The sequence below is a fragment of the Vicia villosa genome, unplaced genomic scaffold (genome assembly GCF_029867415.1).
Source record: "Vicia villosa cultivar HV-30 ecotype Madison, WI unplaced genomic scaffold, Vvil1.0 ctg.003222F_1_1, whole genome shotgun sequence".
Taxonomy (NCBI): Eukaryota; Viridiplantae; Streptophyta; class Magnoliopsida; order Fabales; family Fabaceae; genus Vicia; species Vicia villosa.
In genome coordinates, this window is record NW_026706145.1 from 170896 (window position 1) to 193699 (window position 22804).

At 37.0% G+C, this 22804-nt stretch overlaps 1 protein-coding gene across 1 annotated transcript; it reads left to right on the forward strand.

The window, feature by feature from the left end:
• Nucleotides 1–11481: 11481 nt before the first annotated feature.
• On the forward strand, nt 11482–14914 carry LOC131640599 (receptor-like kinase TMK4). The gene is made up of 2 exons (XM_058910983.1): nt 11482–13834; nt 14143–14914. The coding sequence occupies exons 1-2, from the start codon at nt 11635–11637 to the stop codon at nt 14619–14621; spliced, it is 2679 nt and encodes an 892-aa protein (XP_058766966.1). The 5' UTR covers nt 11482–11634; the 3' UTR covers nt 14622–14914.
• Nucleotides 14915–22804: the final 7890 nt, after the last annotated feature.

Here is a 22804-nt window from a genome sequence, read left to right on the forward strand (position 1 = left end):
TTTAATAGAAGAGCCAATGCCAAGCAAATCAGTTGATCTTATGTTTATTTTCTAACACGTCAAAACGATGTCGTTTTGATTAGTAAAAAATATATAAAAATGAAAAGAAACAAAAATTTTGGAACTTACTTTAGTTTATAATTATATTATATTTTGATTTTAAAAAAATTGGAAAGTTTGAAAGCTGAAATTTTTTATTCAATTTATTTCATGAGTATTTTTATAGATTTTTTGTGTGTGTAGATTTTATAGTTATGAAATTTATGTCAAAAATTATACTTTATAAATATTTTTTATTTTTTAATCTATATAAATCGAATTAGTAGTCATTCAGTTTGACAATGATCTAGTGATCCGACCAGAGATATGATGCCTTGATTATTTAGTATTTTGACCGAATCGATGACCAATCCCATTTTTAAAACACTTCAATTAACCGGAAGAGGTAAGTGGTCAAAGAACTAAGTGAATTTAACTGCAATTAATTTAATTCATAGAAATTTTTTTTGAACGTAATCTTTATTAGGAGGATAGCTTAGGTTGCAAGCTTCACGCATGTAATTGTTAGCATGTGCATGAATGTATGTGATTATGAGAAAACCGTCATGCATAGATTAGTGTAACTATCTATATACTTTCTATATACTGGTGGTTATGGTTGTTTGCAACTTGAAGACGATTGAATGAATAATATGATAATTATATTCTATCATGGTATTAATCGTCGAGTCGATTCCTTCTGCTCTCTTTAAATTCTCTAACAAATTTCTGTTATCTAGTTAAATTCTCACATGCATATTCATCTTTTTGCTTGAGTCTCTATGGAAGAATCTTCACATGTTGCACTGATTACACCTGTAGGTGGCATGCTTCAACCTTCACAACACTCTGCTTTTAATGCGCCTGATTATTCTTTCTCACACCATTTCTGTCTGAAACTCTCGATCAAATTATAAGAGAGTAATTACCTGCTATGGAATCAACAAGTAGAGGGTGTTATTCTTTCTTAAAGAGTGCATAAAGTGGTCATGAACTCTGGCATTTCGTTGAAGTTTAAAACAACGCAAGATCAAGTTGAAGGCAAAATATTTGATGAATATGAAGAATGGATCGTTCAAGATCAAACTATCTTTATATGGATTATCTCTACTATCTTCGAATTAGTTCTTCCAGGCGTTCTCTCGTGTAAATATGGTAGGTATTACAAATCAAATGCAATAATAACAACAACAAAAAAAAGATAAATCGCTATTTCATTTCAACCTTTTTACTGTTGCTTTTGAAAATCATTCAGCATCATGCAGATCTTTTGATAATTTAAGATCAAAGTTTGCATCAAATACTTTAGCATGTAAATCATACACTCTTCCACCATTGTTTTCATCTTTGGCTACCTTCACATCCTCGGTGACAAGCTTTGTTTAGTAGTCATAGGTAAATTTATAACCAATGAAGGAAGAAACAAGAGTGAAATGTGCATTGTAGAGGAATGAGATTAATGGAGCAAAACTTTTATAAATGTGTTTACAGTGATTTCTTGTAAACAACCACTAGTCCTCCAAACTCTATATGTTTGGTAACTTACAGGATCGACTAGATTGATCATAGGAAAATGTCTAAGTAATGTTATCTTTATGATTGAATTCATATTTGATATCTACTTCGTTTGACAAAGGTATTCAAGGCTTTTCTAAAGGTTGTGATATATGTAAATAATAAAAAATGACTTCGACTATGAACTCTAAGTAACCAAAATAAAAGGTTTCAAGTTTAAAGTTTATAGGAAAGTAAAAGAACATGTAAAAGGAAGTAAAAACTTAAAGATTTGGGTTGAAATATAAAGGAAATTGAAAGAGATGTATAAATGACTTGTATTGATATAGTGAAAACAACATTGAAAGTAATACGGGTGTTACACGTACATTATCAGCAAACTCTTTCTCTTACGCTTGGTACTTGAGTAATTTTAAGTGATTTTGTACAAGTTGAACACCCTGAATCCTAACACTAAGATCCCTATTTATACTAATTCGACCCTAACGATCTCCTAACAGGAATATGGCACGTTTTCAGTCGTCTACGCTTCGATCTTCTGAGACTTTCACGCGTCCTTCTGGTTAAACGAATTACTTTCAAATTTTAATCTTTCCCGCTCGAAGTTTCAAAATGCAACCAACATGACCGTTGAAGAGTTTCCTCCAAAATGTCTGAAAAATATTCTAAGTCCTTTTTATTCCTTCGAACTTAAAGCAACTTAGCTTGGACTCCACTTCAACATAACATTAAGTTCTTCATAAGAATGAACTCATAAATGGCCTTATGAAGCTATATATCTCATGCTATTCTTCAAAACATGGTATCCTTAAATCGACATTAACTGTAGGTCGAAATCTCCCGCTAACAAAATGACAGTAGAAAAATTTGAAGGATCGTAAATGTTTCCAAGATAAAATTCAAATTTGGTAGGGTTTCCCAATCACGCGAATGTTTCTAAGGAATGAAATAAATAGTAAGTATTTAAAAATGGTATGATTGTTAAGTAATGATTATGCATTTGTAATGATATTTAGGTGTATGAAAACCACCTATGAATTAATTTAGTTAGAACATTTAGGTAATTTTGAGAAAAAAAAATTTAAATAACTAGGTTTAATAAAAAAAATACGTAAAAAACCATGTTTTCAGGGTAATTACCAAACTGTCTAGGTTTGGGTCCCCGGGGAAATGGATGCGCCAAATGAAATGGCGCATACATGTGTTGCATGCCAAATCATTTGGCGCATGAGAAGGGAAAATTAGGGCAAGCCATTTCAAATGGCGCATTGGTATAGGTTCCCACACATAGGCGCCATTTCATATGGCTCCTATGTGTTGGGTTATTTTTTTTTAAAAAAAAACCCCTTTGGGTATTTTCGCGCACCGTTTTTTATTCCGGTCTTTTATTTTCGTAAAAACGTCTGAGAAATCGAGTTCGTAAAATTTTTAGTAACCCTATATAATGTATGCGTTATCGATATCGGTTTTTTACTAAAGCTCAATTTATTGATGAAAGACCGATGAACGGTTACAAGAGTTGGTAAGCGAAACTGATACATTGCATTAAAAAAATACAGATTATACTAAACTTGCGACTCTGTCGAGCCACGATTAGGGCATCTTTTTATATTGTGCCCCACCTGACGGCAAATGCTGCATTTTCGTTCCATTTTGTCGCGGACGTCCATTTCGGTTCTAATCCGTGTACTATTGGGACGCCCTTTTTTCTTTCGCCGCATTGCGTCGTTGTGCCAAACTACCTCTCCATCATACTCAGGCCAGTAATCCTCCTTGGCCACCACAGGAAACGCAACACTGTAAACTCTGAGCAACGTCTGAGTCTTGTAAATCGGAGACAGTAGTGATATAGCGTCGCGGTGGGCATACGCACATGCAGCTATGACGTGTGAGCATGGCATACGAAAAGCTTGAAACCTTCCACAGTCGCACCAATCTTCGTCAAGAAGAACCCTATATTGTTGCCTTGGCAGTCCCTCATTGTGGTCAATTGTCTCGCGCACACTGAACGTGCGATTGAATCGGTCGAAAGAAGTCACTTGATGAGTGTTCGCTTTTGCCGATTGCTGTTGCATAAATTTCATGCAACTATCGCTTAATAGTTGACCAGCTTGCCTAACATCACCCCATCTCCTGCCTCTTGTTGAGAAGAGTGAAGCCATCCTAAAGTATGTGGCCTCCACCAGTGCTGTGATTGGAAGGTTACGAATGCCTTTGAAAACGCCATTCATGGATTCCACGAGATTGGTTGTCATATGGCCCCATCGCACGCCATTGTCGTAAGCCCTTGTCCATTTGTCCCTGGAAAGATTATCTACCCAAGTACCTGCCTCTGGATTTGTCATTACAATCTCACTCCGATAATGTTGGAATGTGGGTTGGGTCAATGCATAACCAGCATTGACTAGGGCCTTTCTTAGATGTCTGTCCTTGATCTTCCGCATGAAGTTTTGGGCGATGTGGCGAATACAGTAGACGTGTTTTGAAGGGGGGTCATGCCATCCGTTCGCTGGATTATTGTAAGCACTCTCTATGGAAGCGTGCCTATCAGAGATTAAACATATGTCAGGCTGGGGAGCAACATGTTCTCGGAGGTTCCTTAGAAAGAAACTCCAAGCCGCCGCTGTTTCACCTTCGACGATAGCAAATGCCACTGGAAATATGTTGCTGTTCCCGTCTTGTGCAACCGCCATCAGCATGGTTCCTTTGTATTTGCCGTATAACCATGTCCCATCAATTTGAAGTATGGGTTTACAGTGTGCAAAACCTCGGACGCAAGGTTTGAACGCCCAAAAAAGCCGATGGAATATTCCGTTTCCTTGGACAGGGTTTCCATCCGGGGCATGCGCGGGCAGTGTCTCTAGAATAGTAACAGTGTCGGGTGCGTAACTATGTAGCGCATTGAGGTATCGGGGAAGAATTTTGTATGACTCCTCCCAGTTGCCGTAGACTGTCTCAATTGCCTTTGTTTTTGCAACCCACGCCTTTCTGTAAGATGGAGTGTAGTTGAAGGTTGTAACGATGTGTGATATTATAGTTTTAACCTTCAGAGACGGATCAGAGCTTATGAGAGGCAAGATCTCCTGACATATAAGATCGGCACTGAGTTTTGTATATCCTGGGAATTGTTAGGGTTGACACACGTGTGTTTCTGCGTAATCGACCCTATTTTCCATGCATTACTTCTCTTCCTATAAGAGGCCAACAGTCTGAACCCGCACTCTGGATTTTTACAAGTGATTACATACCGTTCCAGGTTTGAACGGTCTACTTCAAAATCAACGTTGTTCGCCATGTGCCATTTTTTTATTCTTCTCAGACATGCCTCCTTAGAAGGAAACTTGTCTCCTTCCTTTAATTCTTCGTCATTTTGGATGTAGGGTGTGAAGAAGATGTCAGATGATGGTTCGTCACCTTGGAGGTTCAAGTTACTCATATGTGCTGGAGGTGCGTACGCATGAGCTGGAGGCACCAACGTTTGCTGCTCGTCGTCGGATTCCTCGTTGACCATGTCGTCAAATTCAGTTTCCAGATCGTCTTGTTCCTCGTCAATGACGTCAACCTCGTCTTGCTCGTTGACTGGTGGGTCAATAACTTGTGACTGGACAACATTAGTTTCTTGTGTCTCAACCTGAAGAGTAACGTACAGCTCGATGGAATCCAACCCAGAGTATTCGTGGGTGGTAAACATATCTTGCAAGTCTTCGTCATTGGCAATTTCCATCTCGTAAAACTTGACGGTGTTGTCTTCATTGAAATTGGGACATTGGTAAAAAACGCTTGCAATAGGACCCATTGCAATCTTAGAGTATAGTCGCTGAATGAAGTACGAAAATGTTGCTCTTTTGCTCAACAACAATGGTACAACCTGAGTGTTTCTCATCACAAAACCGGCTATCTCATGAGAGTAGGTCTCACCGTTTAGATGGGCATGGACAAGATACTGGGTTGATGAAGTCATTTTTGGAGGGGAAAGTGTGTGGGTGTTGTAAGCTCAAGTCAGATTAGGTAAAATTGTTGGTGTGAGTTGTAATGTTTAGTATATATTGAATGTCGTATAAATTGTGCTTCTTATGTCCTTGCATTATCTCAACACATAGACACGCTGATCTATGTCCTGTACCCCATCACGCGTCTGAAAGGATTCCTGATAAGATTCCTGTAACGATTCCCCTAGGCAGAGCATGCATGCAACCCTATCTGGCAGCTAGTTCTGCAATAATTATTTATATATATATATATAAATATATATATAAATATATATATATATATATATATATAAATATATATATAAATATATATATATATATATATATATATCTTTATTTATGCATATATATTTATATATATATATATATATATATATATATATATATATATATATATATATATATATATATATCTTTATTTATGCATATATATATATTTATTTATATATATCTATTTATATATATATATATATATATATATATATATATATATATATATATCTTTATTTATGCATATATAAATATTTATTTATATAAATATATATATATATATATATATATATATATATATATATATATATATATATATATATATATATATATATCTTTATTTATGCATATATAAATATTTATTTATATATATATATATATATATATTTATGTGGTGGTTCTTACAGACCCACTAGTATAGGTCTGCCACTATCTTCCGAATTGATTATAAAAGACAGGCACACTGATCTAGGTCTGCAACAGGATTCCGTATTGATTGTAAAAGACAGACACACTGATCTAGGTCTGCCACCAGATTCCGAATTGATTATACAAGACAGACACACTGATCTATGTCTGCCACCAGATTCCGAATTGATTACAAAAGACAGACACACTGATCTAGGTCTGTTTATATTTAACTAATAATTACGTATATATATTTTATTTAATAAATATAAATATTGTAATTAATAATTATATGTATTTTAATAATATATATTACTAATTATAAATATAGTTAATAATTACGTATATAAATTACCATATATATGTATGTTAATTATTGTACATGTCCGCTAGGGTAAATATTTTCCAGACGAAAACAACTAACACAACAACCACATTTATTTTAATTCAATGACCCTGCGTTGACAACACAAAACCATCGGTAAATCACGATGTTAAGTTGCAGAATAGAAAAGAAGAGAAAAGAACACAGAACAACTGGTAGTACACGCTCACTCTTTGCAACAAATAAAACAACAGTTAATCTAAGCTACTCAAGTGTCACTGCAATAACAAGGGGATCTTCAATGCCTCGGTTAACTTCTCCACTGTGTGTCCAAAACATTAGATCCACGTCCACATCGTCTTTCACACGATCCCAATAATACATGTACGTGCCTTCAGGGTTATTATCCGTCAACGTAATGTATGGACATCGGTAATCTAGCTGTTTAACTTTTCTGGTTGGACCATCTAGTTGACGAAACCCAGTGTTGATGGCTCTAAGAATTCTCTGGAAATTCCAGTGAGGGTTAAGGCAAACCCGCATGTGACTACCTTCCTCAAAGAAGACCACAGCCCAAACAGAGTTCATTTTTAAGTGTTTACACTATGATTGAAAGAAGAGTTAGTACTTCAACTCCACACGCACACTTCTATTTATAGCGGGTGCAAGGCAGAGGGAAATTTTATTGTTAATTATTAATAACTTAAATAATAATTGGAAACTTTGTAACAATAAAATATCATTTCATTGAAATATGTTAACAACATTTAATTGAAAGGTACAGATATGCTAAGAGCATTTAATTGAACGGTACCGAAGTTACTGAAATGATATAGAAACTGTAGCGCCTAAGATATAACAACGGTCAAAACAATGTCTTCTCTGTCCTCCATCATTAGAGTGCATTGGATGTCGTCTTCTATAGTCTCCCACCAACGCTGCCTTTCGAGAAAAACACCTCCCCTTGTTCGAAGTCTCTTGATAGATCGGATTTGTTCGCCTGGACTGAACTCTCCGTCCAAAAACCTGAGGATGTTTCTCTTAAGCTGATCCATGGTTTGGATATTCCAAAACATCACTTGCATGGGAGGTTTGACTGCCGAGAAGATAACGTATTCGTTCCTTCTACGAACGTCCGGTTGGTAATTCAGACGCCTAACAGGAGGTGGAGGCTCAAAAGTCCGGTGCGACCCATCTGGCCTAATTCGAGTTCTCATTTTTCAGTGTGGGTACCAGTGCGCAAGAAACCCTAATTTATAGAGGCATAGACGTCTTGCCGTAGCCTCATTTCCTCATTAGGGTTTCTTCTAGGAAGCCATTTGATTTGGCGCATCCCTTGTTGGTGTGGACCACCACCTGGCCCCACATGGTCCCCACCTGCAAGTGCTGAAACGATTCCAGGAGTTACTGTAAACCAGCCTGGAGTTACTGTTAACAAGCATGCGACTGCAAAAATTTCTGATAAGATTCCTGATCAGATTCCTGCCAGGATTCCTCCTACTCCTGCATGCATGCTACTCGAGCTGTCACCTAGACCTGAGCTGCATGCATCCCACCATGCCTTGTCACCGAAAGTTTGACTGCATGCATGCCAACACATTCTGCAGAAGCAACACCAAACACTTATGGCTGTGTTGACATGTCAAGCATGCATGATGTTACCGTTTTTTTCCTCATCAATATATAAAGCACTTGGAATTCTGGAGATACATCACCATAATCACTCATCTACTCTTAGAACAATCCTTTTGCAATCAGCTTACGAATTTTCAGCCTTCAAGCATGTCTCTCCTAACCATGGGCGAAACACACAGAGGAACCCCCCAGAACATCGCTACCTACGTAAGTGTATTAGTATTACTTTAAAATCATGCAACTGTCCCTGATAAACTAACTGATTTTTTTGGGCATGCTTACTCTTTTCAGAACGTTCAATGTTTTCGCACTCGTAGTCACGCTACCATCGCTCCGGACGACCGCATTATACCATACCTGAACGTTGCTGGTTTCGGTCCGATTAGCAGGATCGCCGAGTCTTCTATTGACCTCAAGTTTGTTCTTGCTTTGCTAGAACGCTGGAGGCCAGAGACACACACCTTCCATCTTCCAACAGGGGAGTGCACCATCACCCTTGAAGACGTTCATATGCTACTTGGCCTTCCTGTTGATGGTAAGGCAATTAATGGTTGTGTTATGCAGGCGAATTGCTTATGCCATGAGGCAATTGGGATAGACTTGATAGAAGGAGCCGTTGGTGCTAGGGGGCAAGGTGTTAACCTCAAGAGGTTAAAGGATTATTATAAAAATTTTCACTTGAATGATGCGTCTCCCCAAGAGACCATACTGCAGAAAACTAGGTGTTACATACTGTTGCTTATTGGAAACGTTTTGTTCCCAGATAGCACTGGTAACACGGTTAACTTTATGTATCTTCGTTTGCTAATGGATTTTAGTAGAGTTGGTCTGTACAGCTGGGGGTCTGCGGTTCTGGCTACCCTGTACCAGTCACTATGCAAAAACGCGGTTGCTGAGTCCTGCACATTCTATGGATGCGCCCTGTTGGTGCAGGTGTGGGGGTGGTGGAGGATGCCCATACTGGCCCCGGTTAACAACGGAAGTTGGGACTTTCCGTATGCCTTGAGGTAAGTTTTTAGTATACCATTTTCTCCTTACACATTCTACTCCATTCTAACTAAATCATTATATTTTCGTTGTAGATATTGTGTGAAAAAAATGGACTTCACACTTAATCCGCGGTCAAATATCACAATGTACCGCATGCTAATTGATCACCTTGGACAACATCAGGTATTATCTCTAATTCTTTTCTTCTTTTATTTTAAGTATTTTCCATAAATAATTTTTCCGGCAGTCACGTATAACTCTCATGCATGCAGTTCATATGGCGACCATATCTCGAGTGCGAGTATGAGCCTAGAGCTCAGGATGCAGAAATTTGGACGACAAAGTGTTGCTTAATCCGGTACAACATAATAGAAATGCATCAAAGTGACCGGGTGATGCTTCAGTTTGGGATGCGTCAACGGATACCCGACCCTCCTGTTGACTTGGGAGTGTGGCACCTAAAAAGAGTTAACCATCAATGGACACACCAACACTGGAAGGATTTTGCACCCGATCAGCGCCAGATGTGGAAGAACCGTCGCCAGTATGTCCTAAACTTCCCCGTTAGTGACCATGAAATGAAACCTTCTCCTGAATACATGAGTTGGTATCGTACAGCCACATCCCCTAACTTGTTTCTTGCAGCTCCGTTCTATTTAATTGATCCCCGTGCACAGAACTACATCTTGCCACAACAACAACAACCGGAAGAGGAACAACAACAACAACAACACGAACAACAACAACAACTCCGGCAACAACAACGACAACAGCAACGACAACAACAACGCCTACAACAACGCCAACAACAGCACCTACAACAGCAACAACAACAACAACTCCAGGAACAACAACAACTCCAGCAACAACAACAAAATATTTTCAGTACTCCTTCCCGTTCCGCACGCAACATCCGCCTATCAAATATGTTCCAATCCCAATCTCAACCATTACAAGGGTATGAAGACCACCATCCTTCCTCGGACCAATATCAGACCCACTCACAACCATTCGGATTTACAACATTTGCTGGGTCCTCAAGGGGATTTGGCCAAAACCTAACTCCCGGTTCATCTAGCCTTCATCTTAGTCCCGACGATGGTCCTCATGGTGAATCCTCTTACCGTGGCGCCCCCTCCGGCTACGCAACACCTACAAACCAATTCGGCTTTAACCAAGGTAGTTCTAGTGCTGCGGGATGCTATGCACCGGAAGTCTTTTCCCACCCCACTCCACCACCACGAATAAACACATTTGAGGGAATGGGTAGCCGACTTTACAACAGCGGTTTTCCGGATAATTATGGGGGCGTCGACGAATTCATAGACAGCGATCCACGCGACATCCCAGTACCAGCCCCCGTGACACAAACCCAACAAGAAGCACAAAGGGGAAGGGGTGGGGGTAGAGCTAGGGCAAGAGGCGGTGTCAATATTCGCGGCGGAATCAACGATCGCGGTAAACGTGTCATTACAAGACCAGGTTGCGGAACAGATGGCTATCTTGGTGATGGACGTCATTGATCATTTTGTTGTATTTTTCATTAATCTTTGCTATCGTTTCTGAAATTAATTGTAACCGATGTTTAGTTTTTAAATTATATAGTAATCGATGTTTAGTTTTTAAATTATATTGTAATCGATGTTACAATTTTGATTTTCGTTTTCTGCATTACATTTTTAAGGCGAAAAAAATATTTTTCAAATTTATTTCTGTAAATATCATAACAAATAAAATAAAAAAAAATTTTAAATTTAATATATTCCAATAAAATGAATTAAAAAAAATGAAAAAAAAATAAAAAAAAAGGCCTTGAACTAAGGCGCCAAATGGTTTGGCTTCTAGGGCAAAACCCTAGACTTATGCGCCATTCCATTTGGCGCAAACCTTTGGGATTTTAGGGCATGCCATTTCATTTGGCGCATGCACCCAAAATTTACACCTATACGCCATTTCATTTGGCGCATTCAGTATTCTGATATCCAAAACCTAGACAGTTTGGTAAATACTCCGAAAACATGGTTTTTTTCGTATATTTTTTATCAAACCTAGTTATTTAAATTTTTTTTTCTAATTTTGATAGTATATTACTTTATTATATTTATAAATAAATAATAATAAATAGATGTTTTCTAAAGAAAATAAAACAAATCAGTAACGTGGCATGCTTTGATTGTGATGATTGATCCAAGAGATAAAATAAGTCCAAAGGGTGCCCTGACTTTCCCGCGTTAACGTCAGCGGATCAGGATCCATTTTCACAAGTCTAACAAAATGTTTTAGGCACAACATTTTCCACAAAACTTGTAAAACACGCTTGGTAAAATTTCAACTAGAATTTGCTGTATAACATTACTCTTCTTTATTTATACAACTCCGGACATTGTTCGACAATCATTCCTTTAATGTAGATTTAGAAAAGAAGAAGAAGAAAGCAATAACTTATGTTCTTCCTTGCTCACCATGGTTCACTCAAACTCAAATTTTAAAACGCTAAATTCTCTCTCTAAACTCTTCATTTCTTCCTTTCTCCTCCTATACACCGCCATTGCCGATGACGGCGTTTTCATGTCGAAGCTCGCGAAATCACTTTCACCAACTCCGACAGGGTGGACGACGGCGAGCTCATTCTGCACCTGGAACGGCGTGAAATGCGACTCTAACCGCGTTACATCGATCAACTTAACTTCCAAGTCACTCACCGGAACACTACCTTCCGATCTGAACTCACTCTCTGAACTCACGATAATCGATTTCCAGTCCAACTCGCTCACCGGCGTGTTACCTTCACTCGCTAATCTATCTAATCTTCAATCAGTTTTTCTCAGTAGTAACAACTTCACCTCAATCCCCGATGGTTGTTTTCAGGGACTCACTAGTCTCCAGAAGCTTTCCATGAGTGGAAATACCATCCTCAAACCGTGGAAGTTTCCATCTGAGTTGACTCAGTCTTTGAATCTCGTTGAACTCGACCTTGGACAAACGAATCTCATTGGTTCCTTGCCGGATATATTTGCTCCATTGTTCAGTTTGAAGAAACTTCGTCTCTCTTACAACAACCTCACCGGAGCTTTACCGAACTCGTTCTCAGGATCTGGGATTCAGAACTTGTGGCTCAACAACCAACAAGATGGTTTTGGGTTCACTGGTTCTCTTGATTTGCTTTCTTCAATGTCTCACTTGACTCAAGCGTGGTTTCTGAAGAACAAGTTCACTGGACCCATTCCTGATTTAACAAACTGTACTAATTTGTTTGATCTTCAGCTTCGTGATAATCAGTTAACAGGCGTTGTTCCGCAATCTTTGATGAGTTTACTTAGTTTGACGAATGTTTCATTGGATAACAATTATTTACAGGGTCCTTTTCCTTCTTTTGGGAAAGGTGTAGAGGTTACTCATGATGGGATCAATAGCTTTTGTAAAGATACTCCTGGACCTTGTGATCCGAGGGTTACTACTTTGCTTGATGTTGCTGCTGGTTTTGGGTATCCTCTTCAGTTGGCTAGTTCTTGGAAAGGGAATGATCCTTGTCTAGATTGGAGCTTTGTTGTGTGTTCTGGAGGGAAGATTATTACTGTGAACTTAGCTAAGCAGAATTTAAATGGAACAATTTCACTTGCATTTGGGAATTTAACTGATTTGAGGAATTTGTATTTGGATGGTAACAACTTGTCTGGTTCCATACCGGGGAGCTTGACGGGTTTGACTCAACTTGAGGTTTTAGATTTGTCTAACAACAATCTATCTGGAGAGATTCCTAAATTTTCTACTAAAGTGAAGCTCAATTCTGCTGGTAATGTTTTGCTCGGGCCTTCTGGAGGTGATAGGGGAAGTGGAGCAACTCCGCCAGAGAGTTTTGGTGGTGCACCAAGTGGAAGTCCATCGGGAAAGTCAAGTGGTTCTTCGCTGTCACCTGCTTGGATTGGTGGTATAGCTGTTGTTGCTTTGTTTTTTATTGCAGTGGTGTTGTTTGTGTTTGGTAAGTGTTATTCTAAAAACTGGCTTGGTGGAGTTCCAAGCAAGTTACAGAATCAGGGAGTTCCCGGAAGTGAGCTAAGTGACCTTCAGGTTTTTGAGGGTGGAAATTTTACTTTTTCATTCCATGTTCTTAGGCAAGTAACCGGAAATTTCAGTGAAGATAATATTTTGGGTAGGGGAGGATTCGGAGTTGTTTATAAAGGGGAGTTGCACGATGGAACTAAGATTGCCGTGAAGAGGATGGAATCTGTTGCAGTGGGAACTAAAGGATTGAATGAGTTCGAAGCAGAGATTGCAGTTCTAACTAAAGTTAGGCATAGGCATTTGGTTGCTCTTTTAGGATTCTGCATTAATGGAAATGAAAGGCTTTTGGTGTATGAGTATATGCCTCAAGGAACATTAACACAGCATCTGTTTGATTGGGGTAAAAATGGACGTGCTCCTTTGACTTGGAAACAAAGGGTAGCAATAGCTTTAGATGTAGCGCGAGGTATGGAATACTTGCACAGCTTAGCTCAGCAAAGCTTCATTCACAGGGACTTAAAACCCTCCAACATATTATTGGATGATGACATGAGAGCAAAGGTTGCTGATTTTGGGTTGGTGAAAAATGCACCGGATGGGAAATTTTCGATTGAAACAAGGTTGGCGGGAACACTTGGATATTTGGCACCTGAATATGCAGGTATAGAAAATCTTTAATTAAGTTTCTTTAAGTTTTAATAAAGCTCTTATTTATTTCATTTTTGGTCATTAGCTTTCTTCATACTTTGTGGTTGGTAATTTGCATATTATGTTTGTCCTTTTTTATGAGCTATTTTTTCCATATACATCTCCTTGATGGATAGTTTTTATTTTGTTATTAGTTTGGGTTACATTTGTACATAGAATTAGCTGGACCCAACTATTGTTTGATCAGATGTGAATGGCTGCATTTGCTTTATGCTGGCCTATTCCTGACATGTAATAACCGTAAATCATGTTTCTTTGAAGCTACTGGAAGAGTTACAACCAAAGTAGATGTTTATGGATTTGGAGTAGTTTTGATGGAACTGATTACGGGTAGAAGGGTATTAGAAGATACCATGTCTGATGAAAGATCTCATCTAGTTTCATTGTTCCGTCGAGTATTGGTCAACAACGAAAATATCTCCAACACAATCGATCAAACACTCAATCCCGATGAAGAAACCATGAAGAGCATAAATAAGGTGGCTGAGCTTGCAGGCCACTGCAATGCTCACAAACCATATGAGAGGCCAGATATGGGTCATGCAGTGAATGTCTTGGTTCCTTTAGTAGAGCAATGGAAGCCTAGCAACCATGAAGAAGAAGATGGTTATGATGTTGACCTTCACTCGAGTCTTCCTCAAGCTCCGCAAAGATGGCAAGCCAATGAAAGTATTTCCACAATATTTAATGACAAGTCGTTCTCGCAAAATCCAATCAAGTACTTCAACAAAACTTGTTAGAAGTATTTTCAAAGTATTTACACCTGTTTTTATTTGTATATATTACACTTGATTTTACAAGATGCAGAATGAAGAATTTACATCTATTTTAAAATGGGTGTAAAAAGAGAGTATATAACATTTAATTTTATATATAATAGGTGTAAGCTAATAGATATTTCTATACTGAATTTCAAAGAATTTACATCCTCCTTTATATACCCGGTGTAAGATTTCATATATTTATATTGAATTTTAAGGAACTTACACCTAATAATGTATATAACAGGTGTTAATTGTTAGATATTTACACAGAATTTAAGAGAATGTACACCTAATTTTAAATATAATTGGTGTAATATATCCTTTAATTTTTTTATAAACTTTTGATAAAATATCCTTTAATTTACACCTAATTTCATTAAACCAAATATTTCTTTCAATTAAGCTTTTAATTCTTCTCTTATTAATGATATCCTTCCTCGATTTACATTTCTTTGGTTGCAACAACTGAAGCTATGTTAATGTGATTAATCGGAATAAGGTTTTGTAACCCAAACTTTATATTTCTTGAGGATGGGAATGGGATGAAATTATATGTGAATCTCATGGTTAAGGAATATGGGATTATAATATGAAAGTGCGCAGTTAGATGAAACAATGCATGGTAGGTCGTCAGCGGAACATTGGTGAAATGTATGGTGATAGATAGGAGCGAGTGAAAAAAATAGGGTTTGAGGTTGAGTGACAAAATAAATAAAAAAAGAAATTAAAAAGACTATGTTTTGATGTATGATGTAAAAAATTAAAAAAATAGTGATTTAAGGTTTTGCACTTGTCCTTAAGAAAACAAGTGTCTATTATAAATGCGTCTTGCTGAGATGACGTGTACAGACAACTTCAAGTGGTGTCGAACAGCTACAAAAAACGCCACATTTCTTCTATTTGACACATGGTTTGGAAGAATTTCAAGAACATATCCACAAGATTAAGATCACTTTCTCCTCAAAATTTATTCAAAACCTCGAAAAGAGTTTTCGACAAAATAGTTGGATTCGACAAGGTTACCAACTATCTAGGACTTAGCATATTTTCTAAGGATAAAGAGACGGTTAAGTGAAGATATGTTTCGACAAACATTGTGGGGGGACTAAAAAGGTGTTTGATCAGTGCATTTTACTGCAAATTCTCCTATGTTTGTTCTTAAGCATTTCTTTGATTTTCTTTGTTTACTTTTATGTTTTATAATGTTTTTCTAATTTAGATTATTTTTGGTTTTATTTGATTTTCGCACTTTATTTTCAGCATTAGCAGTCTGCACTAAAATGATTATAACTGGAGCTCCGAGAATCCGATTGAGGCGTTCTAATAATCTCCGGAAAGCTAAGAGAAAGAGCTACAACTTTCGTGTTGGAGTCAAAGTCAGAATCGGAGCCTATAATCCCAGATTTACGTTTGAAGCTGCAGCACTATTTTATTTTCAGTTTCTGGGTTGTTACTAGTGGGCCGAGTTTTGTAATTCGACCCAGTTGGGTCATAAACATTTTTTGGCTTATTCCTAATAGGTCTAGTATCCAGGTGGTACCATTCACTATTGAAGATTTTACTATTCACGATTGAGAGCTTGTACGTTTGATCATGAAGAACTAATTCTTAGAGGTTAATCTGCTGTAAACGGTTTCCGCCGATACTTTGGAGTTCTTATATTTTCCAATTAATCTATTTCCTTTCAATTCTAATCTTTGATATGTTGTTTTCTTAATTCAATATTATCCAAGGTTAAATTGATTTATTTCGATGGTTGCATGTTCCTATACTTTAATCGTGTTTACTTAATCCGCGTATGTTTGTCGTGTTTGCTTAATTCACGATTGCTATATATAATTCGTTTGCTTAATTCGGGAATTAGGAACATACATCAATATCAATTGCGCTTGTATAATTGTTGTTATAATAGAAAAGGGAATAGAATCCGCTTGTGAGTTGGAAATTATTTGGATCGATGATAAATTAGGAAGCCAAAACAGTAGATTAATCGTTTCAGCTTATTTTGATAATCACTTATTTTCACTATTTTGTTTAATCGAAATCTAAAACAACCCCCCTAAATAGATTTACCTTTGGTTAATAATCAACGAGAATCCTTGTGATACAATACACGAGTCACTTGTCGCTTTCTACGGTTTTGTTCAAAACAACTCGATTTTGATCCGCGCGACAGCGGATCAGTGTTCTTGAAGATAATTGAGAATTTTGAAGCAGCTATCAACAACAGTTATCAACATAATATGTGGTTTATCGGCTGTTATACTCTTGTAATGAGTGGAAGCAAGTTAGAGCGCGAAAGCCTAAGTAGTGGGATACATGTCAGGTCTTTAGGATTTAATCGTCATTGGAAGTTATCTTTGTAATAGTGTATAATGCAGGCTTTTGCATTATATTCAGAGTCGCAAATCCTCACCAACTCTCTATAGAACTAAAGTACCCAAATCATCGAGTAAAACAGTTTGTGAGATATGTGAGTCTGCGTCAACATCCTTTAAACTTTTTCCAAATATTTTACATTTAAAGCATTTACATTAAATGTCATTTACTTTATGTCTTATATATCTTTTCCTAAAGTTTATTGTATGTTTCCAGTTGTTTATTCTTCAAGCGTTATAAACCGAAAACAAACACTTTTTTCTCACTCATCCATTTTTGCACAATATGTCTCCGAGATTTTTCGAATTAATCTCTTAAGTCAACTAAACTCGTGATTGTTTGCTAAAAACACCAGTGAACAGAAGCGTAATATAGAATAGTGAGTTATAAACCAAGTAATTGGATATAATGGCTAAGTTAAATTGTCTTAATCACTGATAAATCATCTTAGGGGCAAATAGACGCCATCATCAACCGTGACATACAGGGGATTCGAAACAAGGTCTAATCATTATTAATCTGATCAAATTTTCCACCAATTTTATTTACATTTTATTTTACTCTATTAAATCTAAAACCCAACCCCCCCCCCCCCCCCCCCCCCCGCCCATTTTAATTTCAATAGCACGCAAATCACTTTATTAAAATAGCTCAATCCATATGGCGATAAACTTATAAATTTTATTACTTCGATACGTTTAGCACACTTGCTAAATTTTCATCAATATTCATGTTGAAGTTTTCAAAGACTTATTTCTCATTCTTCCACTTTTCTTTTCCCATATAGCTTCTCGCATCATCCTTTATCTTATTCTTTATCTAAGCATGCAAAATTGGTTCAGTCAACATTTCTGAATTCCTTTGTGTCATTCTTAGTTCATGTGCTTCTAGAAAGACTATATACTCCCTCTGATCCTATTTATATGAGACAATTTACTTTTTAGATTCATTGAATAATAAATGTATTTGGGTAGACAGTATATATTGATCATTCACTGAATCTAAAAAGTAAATTGTATCTTATAAATAGGACTAGATAGAGTATAATATAATCAAATTTAGGTTTAAGGTTATCAAAACCTTGTCAACCTTCATCAACTCAGTCACAATTTTAACATATGCTTTCATTTGATTAGTCACCACTACCAATCTTGTGAAGAATTTAGTCACTAACTCTTATTCATCCAATATGGGCATTTTGAAGCTTGCCTTCACAACCATGAGCTCTCTCGAGTGTATCCCACACACCCTTTGTGAATGATGGTATACATGATACCACACATGCCATGCAACCATGCAAACCATCTGATAACAAAACATAAATAACTAACTTAGAGAGTTAGTTATCATGTTAGTTAGTTAGTTAGTTAATGATACACTAGCTATATAAGAACTATTCATTGATGTAATTAATCGAGATTGAGAAATACATTTTCTTCTTTCATCTTCTTCACACATGCATGTTATTGTTTTCTTCTTTATCAAGCTATAACAACAATTTGTTCCATACATGGAGTTGCTCTCTTACATTGCATGTTCACATGATATCACATGGATAATGCATATGGCATGTGGAATGAATTGAAGGAGTGATTCTATCAAGGAGATGTGTTTCGCATCTCATATATTCAAGAAGAGATTTGCACCTTTAAACAATATGATACTTCCATTTTGTCTTATTACACAAAACTGAAGATTTTGTGGCAAGAATTGGATAATTTTATACCGAATCCTAATTGTTCATGTGACTCTACATGCCTTGTCATCATCAATATTCGTGCATACAAAGATAGTGATCAAGTTACTTGTTTTCTAAAAGGATTAAATGATCAATACTCAACAATTCGATCTCAGAGCATGTTAATGGATCCTCTCCCTAACATTTGCAAAGTATATTCTTTGCTTATTCCACAAAAAAGACAAGCCAGAATCCCTCTTGATGAATTTAAGATGCTAGCTCTACCCAATTCCAATAAGTACCAACATGCTCGTGAATCTCGATACAAAACAAACTCCAATTTTCATGGTAGAGGCAATACTAGAGGTGGTAAATCTTCTGGTGGCAGAGGTAGAGGCAATCGTGTATTTACTCAATATGGAATGACCAACCACACTATTGATTCTTGCTTCAAAAAAACATGGATACCCCCCCCCCCCCCCTCATTGGAAGCAAAATGGTACGCTCAGTCATTGTGCTACTATATCTGATTAATCAATTGAGCAATCATGTGAAATTTCTGAGGCAAATGCACATGCTTCTCATGGTTTGGCTTTTACTCCAGAGCAGCACAAATCTTTATTGACTTTACTCCAAGAAACATCACAATTACAATCTCATGGCATTAACCACTTAACATCTCAACATGATCTAGGTGCAGGTATTATCTGCACACTTCCTAACTCATTTCAACTTGAAACTTTCAAATTGGACATAGGTGCAATTGATCATGTATGTTTGACACCAAAATATTTTTAATGCCTTATAAAAATTATACCTATAACCATCAAATTACCAAATGGTAGCCTTGTCACCACCAGTTTCTCAGGAACTATAAAGTTTAACAATTCACTTTACATCACTGATATCTTATACGTTCCTGATTATGCATTTAATTTCATATTTGTTCCCAAATTGACTAAAAATATCCATTGTCAACTTGTTTTTAATGATGTTGATTGTGTTATACAGGATTTAACCTCCAAGAAGATGATTGGCACAGTTGAAGTGCATGATGGATTGTACCTTGTGACATTTCCATCAATTACCTTGCCCAACACTCCACCAACCCATTACATTAACTCAACTGCTACTCACTCTATAGGTAAATCCCCTAAGTGTAGCTTATGGCATATTAGACTTGGAGATGCTTCACATGCCAAGTTACTTGAAATCAATAAAAGCTTTCCTTTATAAAACCTATCAATATTAATGTGCCATGTGATGTGTATTTTTATGCAAAACAAAAGAATTTACCTTTTTCCCTTAGCTCTCATATATCTCAGTCAGTTTTTGGTCTATTGCACATGGATATATGGGGTCCATTGGCCACATCATCCATGATGGGATATAGATATTTTTAATCATGGTTCATGACAAAAGCAGATTTACTTGGGCTTTTCTTATGAGATTGAAATCTAAAACAACACCACTGATTTGTAGCAATGGTTAAAATCCAATTCAATAGTCAAATTAAGTGCATCAGATCTGATAATGACAATGAATTCATTCTCACTGATTTTTACAAGCAATTTGGCATTAGTCATCAAACATCTTGTGTTGGTACCCCTCAACAAAATGACATTATTGAGAGGAAACACCAACATATTCTAGGAATTACTAGATCCATTTTATTCCAAGCCCACCTATCTATTCTATTATGGGCTCGTGTTGTTATTTATGTTATGCATATCATCAATAAGCTACCCACCATTTTCTTGAAACACAAGTCACCATATCAAACACTTCACAACAAACTTCTTGACATGTCCAATTTAAAAGTATTTGGCTCTTTATGCTATGCAGCCACTTTAAAAGCCAACAAAAAGAAATTGGATTCAAGATCTAGAAAATGCATACAGTTAGGCTGCAAACCTGGTGTTAAAGGACACAAACTGTTTGACTTGCATTGCATGGAATTGTTTCTTTCCAGAGATATTACTTTTTTAGTCACACTTTCCATACAAATTTAACCTTCCTTCAAACCAAAACAGAAATAACCCCACCTCATTACCTTACCCTAAACAGTTGGATGATTTCTTTGATCATGCCTTTATGACAGCATTACCAAGACAACCCTCATCCAACCCTACCACAAATTCTCCTTCAATACCTCATCACATTGATAGTAATTCAATTGATACTTCTAACATCCCTAATCACGACCATACACATTCACTTGAGGCAAACCTTCCTACACCTCATATCCTTGTCAACATACTTGTCAAAAAATTTAGTAGACAAGTGCAACCCCCAGCTTACCTAAAAGATTACCACTGCAACTTACTCTCAAATATAAACCATAATCATAATTCAGCTGCTTCCACGTCATCTTCTACATGTAAGTATCCCATCTCTTCACTTCTTACTTATGATTCTTTATCTCATGCACACAAACACTTCACTTTAAACCTGTCTACTTTTCATGAACCTAAAACATATGAGACTGCAATTTGTGATGTTAATTGGAGAAATGCCATCAACTCTGAATTACATGCTCTAATTAAAATCAAGACATTCGATCTTGTGCCTTTACCCTCACACTAGAAAACAATTGGATGTAAATGGGTGTTCAAAGTAAAATTACATGCTAATGGAACTGTTGAAAGGTATAAAGCATGATTGGTTGCAAAGGGTTTTACTCAGACTGAATGGTTGGACTACATGGATACTTTCAGTCCATTGGTGAATATGACCACCATCACGGTACTTTTGGCCATTGCAACAATTCATAATTAGTCACTCTTGCAACTTGATGTCAATACAGCCTTTATTCATGGTGATCTAAATGAAGAAGTTTACATGAAATCTCCATTAGGTCTTGCATTGCCTCAACCAGATCTTGTGTGCAAATTACAAAAGATAACTTTATGGTTTGAAACAAGCTAGTAGGCAATGGAACACTAAGCTTACATACACTTTCCTTTCTTGAAGTTACAATTAATCCAAGGATGATTACTCTCTTTTTAACAAGAAATCTCCAAAAGGCTTCACTGTTATCCTAGTTTATGTTGATGATCTAGTTTTTGGAGGAACTGATCTTAATGAGATTCACCAACTCAAAGCCCTCTTGGATGCCAAATTCCGCAGTAAAGATCTAGGAACTCTTAAATAGTTCCTAGGTTTTAAGGTTGCTCGAAGTGTACATGGGGTCTCTCTTTGTCAAAAGAAATACGCCTTCAATTTGATCCATGATGTCGGCCTCCTTGGTGCCAAGCCATACACTACTCCTATGCAACCTCACCTCCAACTTCACAAAATATTTGGAGTTCTTATATCTAAGCCTACCACATATCGAAGACTCATTGGCTGCCTATTGTGCCTTACTCATACCAGAATTGAGATTGCTTATGTTGTAAGCAAGCTCAGCCAATTCCTTGGAGCACCCACAGATAAACACTTGCTCGCAGGCCTACATGCACTGAAGTATCTCAAAAATAACATAGGTCAAGGTCTACAATTCAACTCCACTTCTCCTTTTTGTCTAAAAGGATTCTCTGATTCAGATTGGGGTGCATGCCCTGACATTTGACGATCCACCTCTTAAACATGTTTCTTTCTTGGTGAATCACTCATTACCTAGAAGAGTAAAAAGCAAGTTGTGATTTCAAGATCTTCCTTTGAAGCTGAATATTGTGCATTAGCTTAAGCTACGTGTGAAGGTGTTTGGATCATTTATCTTCTTGTAGATTTTCAAATACCACATACAATGCCTATCATCATTTATTGTGACAACAAGTCTGCCATGCACATAGCTGCAAATTTCATTTTTCACGAGAGAACCAAACACATTGAGATCGATTGTCATGTCGTGCGAGAGAAGTTACTAGCAGTGACGATTCATCTCATGCCTGTCATAACATAGGAACAGGTAGCGAACATTCTTACCAAATCTCTCCACTCGGATCCTTTCAACAGTCTACAAGCCTAGCTTGGAATGATTGACATTCATTCCAGCTTGAGGGGGTTGTGAATGATGATATACATGATGCCACACATGCCATGCAAACCATCCAATAACAAAACAGAAATAACTAACTTAGAGAGTTAGTTATCATGTTAG

What these genes read in the sequence shown, in the direction of transcription:
- LOC131640599 (XM_058910983.1), top strand. Translation starts at nt 11,635, where the DNA reads ATGGTTCACTCAAACTCAAATTTTAAAACGCTAAATTCTCTCTCTAAA. An exon ending in TTTGGCACCTGAATATGCAG is followed by an intron (nt 13,835 to 14,142) that starts GTATAGAAAATC and finishes GTTTCTTTGAAG; the next exon opens with CTACTGGAAGAGTTACAACC.